Here is a 4601-nt window from a genome sequence, read left to right on the forward strand (position 1 = left end):
TTATCTATGTTATTAATTATTTTTATGATGTATTTTAATTAATTTTTATTTTTAATCTTAGTTTTTAATAAAATAAATGGTATGCAAATTTTGATATATATTTATTTTAGATATTAATTAATATGCATCGTAAGTATAAAAAATTTTATACCATCATTGCATTATCATTATTCAAATAGATTACTTTAACAATAGTTATAATAAAAGTTAATTAATTTTAATAAATTAACGTTTGGAATTCAGTGATAGTGAAAAAACTTTTTTGCACCGTCAATGTATTTCAATTCAATTCTTCAACTTATATTTTAATAATAGGTCATTATCTTTAGGGCGTTGCTGTAGAAGAGATCAATTATCCACTAAGTATCAGAGCTTTCCTATCTCCTACTTAGTTATGCTTCAAGCCTCGAACCTGCTGGTCTTGATCTTCTTTCTGTAACTTAACTGCCTCCTATGCATTACTGTTTACGTTTCTTCGAATTACTTAACTCTTTTATTGATCAACTGAATGTTTATTTATAGCCAGTGTTTTTTTCGTTGGACAGAAAATGCTTTGCCTGTGCCCAAATGGCAGGATTTCAGCTTATGACGTCCAAAAAAAACAAAGGTTATATATAAATAATTATTTATTAACATAATATATTTTCTACATATTATTTATGGGTTTAGTCTCGTATATTGTATCTCATCATGTTCACTTCTGAAAATGTCTTCTTTCCTCCATAAGTGCTTTTTCATTCTAAAAAACATTTACTTTTAAAAGCAATTCTCTCTACTCTCCTTCATCATGAAACAATGCTACCAAATAATCAATTGATTCACTCTCCAAAAATGATAAGGAATTAATGGCGAAGAAGAATGATAAGTTATATTATTTTTATTTGGTTAAAAAATATAGCTATAAAATAAAACTATAAATTTTATCTAAATCTTAAATTATAAATTAATAAAATAATATCAAAACTATATTAAACTTATAAATAATTATTTACTGATATGAAAAACAATTTTTAAAAAAATCTATTTAATAATATAAATTAATTAAATAAAATTATAATCTTAAAATAAAACCGAGTAAAGTTATAACTAAAACAAACCTAGTTAAGTAAAAACAAAAGAAAAAATTATGCCTCAAATTCTCAATCGCTTCAGGTTCTCAGTGTGATTTGTTTCCAGGTTCGTTTCTCCTTCTATTCATATCTATTTGTCATCTCGATTCAGTTGAAAATCATCAAAAAGCTTATTCTCCTTCGCAGTAATGATACGTTACGATTCGCAGAAACGCTTCTCAGAAACACTTCTAAGTCTATCAATTTCGTCGCTTCGAGTGTAAGCGTTTCTCATCTCACTGTGTTTCTCATCTTATTTTCGTTCTAACTCATTTAGGGTTTTTGGCTGAAGCGCTCTCAGTCTCACACGAAGCTCAATCTTCATTTAATTTGGTGTAAGCGGTTTATCTCATTTGATTTAGGGTTTTTGTGTAATCTCCATATCGATTCCTATCTTCTCATTCATTCTTTTCACGAAATTTCAAGAGATCGCTTCAAGAAATAACTTCGAGGATTCGATTGGCATTCTATTCATCAAATAGCTTTAAGGTTCGAATTTGCGTTTCTTCTTGTATATTCAGATACTGTTTGTTGAATTGATTGAATGAGAATTAAGAATAACCAATGATGGTCCATTTTCTGTTCGCTAATTTGTTCATTGTATGCTCTGATAAAGGAATATACACCAGTTTCATTAATTCTGATTGTATATTGCGAAGCAGATGCCGCGTAAGCACATTTATCATGCTGATTGTATATTGCCGTGGCTGGAATTGCATAATTCCTGCCTTGTTTGTCGTCATGAGTTTCCAACAGATGACCCTGACTATGAGCAGAGGGCTTGTGGCGGCGGAGGTGGTTCTGGTGCTGCTGGTGGAGATGATTTTGTGAGTAGGTTTAGGGTGTCTTTGCTGATTATGCCATTTAGGGTACTTCTGTTGTGGGGACAAGTAATGCTGGGAATATTGACAACAGTGATAATAGCAATAACAATAGAAATAGTGAGCATTCCAACACCGAGACCAGACAAGGAGATCTCGACTGAGAATCAGTCCTCTTTCATATGTAAGTCTGCTCGAAATTTTGATACTGTGTTAGTATTCTACTCATAACTTTTGTTTTAGAGGTCAATTATGTATGAAATTGGAACCATTAGATAATAGATGCAAATTTTCACAAAATAGACTCAGAAAAGACTTAAATAGATTAAATATCAAATGAGATATACTTATTGCAAGTTGAGGTTTGAATTCTGAATTTTGTTTATAACATATTGTAGTAATTTGAAGATAACTCTTTATTATAATTGTCATACCATGTTGGCAAATAGATAGTTATTCAGAACTTTCTACTTCAGTTGGTTAAAATTATTCAGTTACACTAATTTGTAGATCAGGAGGTTTTCTGTTCCTCCTGCACTGAAAATTCATACAGAAAAGATAAAAAATATGCTTATATCTGTTTTGTAGGCTGAATCAATGAAAAAAGTTGCCATGGCTGAAGTATGATATGAAGCATGCAGAGTATCGTGAAGATAAGAAGCGTGAAAAGACTGCTGCATAGGAGTTTGAAAAGGCTGCACTTTTATGAAATAATGGATTGGACATTTTATATATCAAGTTTGCTTGGCGTGCCAGCAGAAGAATCCTGGCCTTGTGTGTCTTCTATATGCACCTTTATTCAACATTTTGATCCTTCAATGATGCCAAAGGTATTCTTATGGCTTATAACTCTATCCACTAAAGAAGAATCTATATTTTTCTACCTTATACGAAGGCTACAAATTTATTCTCACAAAGTGCATTGACATTTTATTTGGCTTTTAAGTATCATATGAAAAGCACCATTTGCGTATAAGACACTAGGAAAACATTTTGGGCTAAGCAAAAAACAATTAATTATTATTTTTACTACAAGTTAGAAAAATGACAAAAGATAAACATAATTAATTAGAACTGCATGTAGCATTTGGAATCATTTAGAATACATATAAATAGCATTAACAACTGAGGTGAAATTAGTTTGCCATCTTTAGACTTTGTTGCTGCTAGATAGTCCTCAAACCATTACCATGGCTACTATCTTTGCAGTCGCTTCCCTGCATTGTTTACTCTGTGATCATAGATCCCTGCATTGTTTACTTTGTTGATGAAGAAACTAATAGAAGAAACTAAGCTATATTATTTGTTGAACACACAATTATGATTGATTGGTTTCTGATATTATTTGTATAAGTGTGTTTGATTTTTAGATTCAAAACAGCACTGCATATTTGGTTTTTGAAATTCATGGTATGCTAGTGCTACTACTACCTCACTCTCTCTGTTTCATTGATTCGAACAAGGCAATGGCAAGAAGAGAAAGAAAAGTCAGCAAAGTGGAAAAGCTACAAACAATAACAACAACGCATAAGCGGTTTTCCCCAAAAGCTCCAACGGATCGCTTATTTCCCAAAGCGGTTTTTTCTGTTCAGAATGGAGTTGCTACTCAGTTCTGTTGTGGAAGGTAATGGAAAAACGGATTTGAATTTGAAATGCTCAGACTTGAACTAGTTAAAGATGAAGCATCCATTACTCTATTTTTTTGTGTGTTAATTTTATCTTTGATATTGCTGATTAAAGATGAAAACGGTTCACTACTTCACCTACATAATTATAATTATTGGAAATGGTCTTGCTGAATTATTTTGTCAAACATGAAGGTTTTCAGAATTTGGCGGTCCAATTCACAAAAGACCTGTTCAGGACTTGGCATTTGCAGTAGCCCGATTCATACAAAAAGGAGGATCTTTTGTAAATTACTACATGGTTGGTTTTCTTATACCGATTTAACAATAACAAAATTGGCGATGAATTGATGATAACTACTTAAATAACTTACCTTGTTCGTGTAGTATCATGGAGGAACCAATTTTGGCCGCACAATTTATTCAGCTTCAAAATCTCCATCTAATGAGATTTAACAACTTTGCATTTTGTAAAACCACTGACTTCAGTTTCTTCCTATGTTAGGTTGGAGTGCAAACATCTCAGATGGAAATGTTGCCTACAAATACTCATATGTTCTCATGGTATATAACTAGGTAAGATTGATTTTGTAAGTTGTTTACATTTTTCTCCTTTTGGTTCTCTAGCCGTTCTTTATTTTCATCCAACATACGTTAACAATGACCATTATTGAGTCGTAATGCTTAGCATTTCTCTTACATCTTTCTAGCATCCTAAAGATCACTTGCAAGTTGCATCAACCATGGAAACAGATAACTGATATTTCTAGATTCTAGATGCTGTACCGAATATTGACATCTAAAATTGCTCGACTTTGACATTTTGACTGAATCTCTAAGGTTTCAGCGGCTAAAAGAAGGAGATTTAAAAACCATTTTTGCTGTACTGATTTATTTCATATCGATGTGTCTACAGCGTTGATGTTGATTCGTCCGAATCCTTTCTCCACGGAGGCAAACTCCCTTCTCTCATTGTTCAGTCCACTGGCCATGTTGTGCATGTTTTTATCAATGGTCGACTTTATGGTATGTAGTTAATTTTCTTC

At 32.1% G+C, this 4601-nt stretch overlaps 2 protein-coding genes across 2 annotated transcripts; both read left to right on the top strand.

Moving 5' to 3' along the window:
- Window positions 1-1139: 1139 nt before the first annotated feature.
- On the top strand, window positions 1140-2636 carry LOC131618510 (E3 ubiquitin-protein ligase RING1-like). The gene is made up of 3 exons (XM_058889716.1): window positions 1140-1598; window positions 1772-2114; window positions 2519-2636. The coding sequence occupies exons 2-3, from the start codon at window positions 1772-1774 to the stop codon at window positions 2521-2523; spliced, it is 348 nt and encodes a 115-aa protein (XP_058745699.1). The 5' UTR covers window positions 1140-1598; the 3' UTR covers window positions 2524-2636.
- LOC131620157 (uncharacterized) lies at window positions 2566-4135 on the top strand. Its single transcript, XM_058891170.1, has 4 exons — window positions 2566-2760; window positions 3394-3554; window positions 3751-3856; window positions 4061-4135. Exons 1-4 carry the CDS (start codon window positions 2566-2568, stop codon window positions 4133-4135), a joined length of 537 nt encoding a protein of 178 aa, XP_058747153.1.
- Window positions 4136-4601: the final 466 nt, after the last annotated feature.

This window comes from Vicia villosa, linkage group LG7, assembly GCF_029867415.1.
Source record: "Vicia villosa cultivar HV-30 ecotype Madison, WI linkage group LG7, Vvil1.0, whole genome shotgun sequence".
Classification (NCBI taxonomy): domain Eukaryota; kingdom Viridiplantae; phylum Streptophyta; class Magnoliopsida; order Fabales; family Fabaceae; genus Vicia; species Vicia villosa.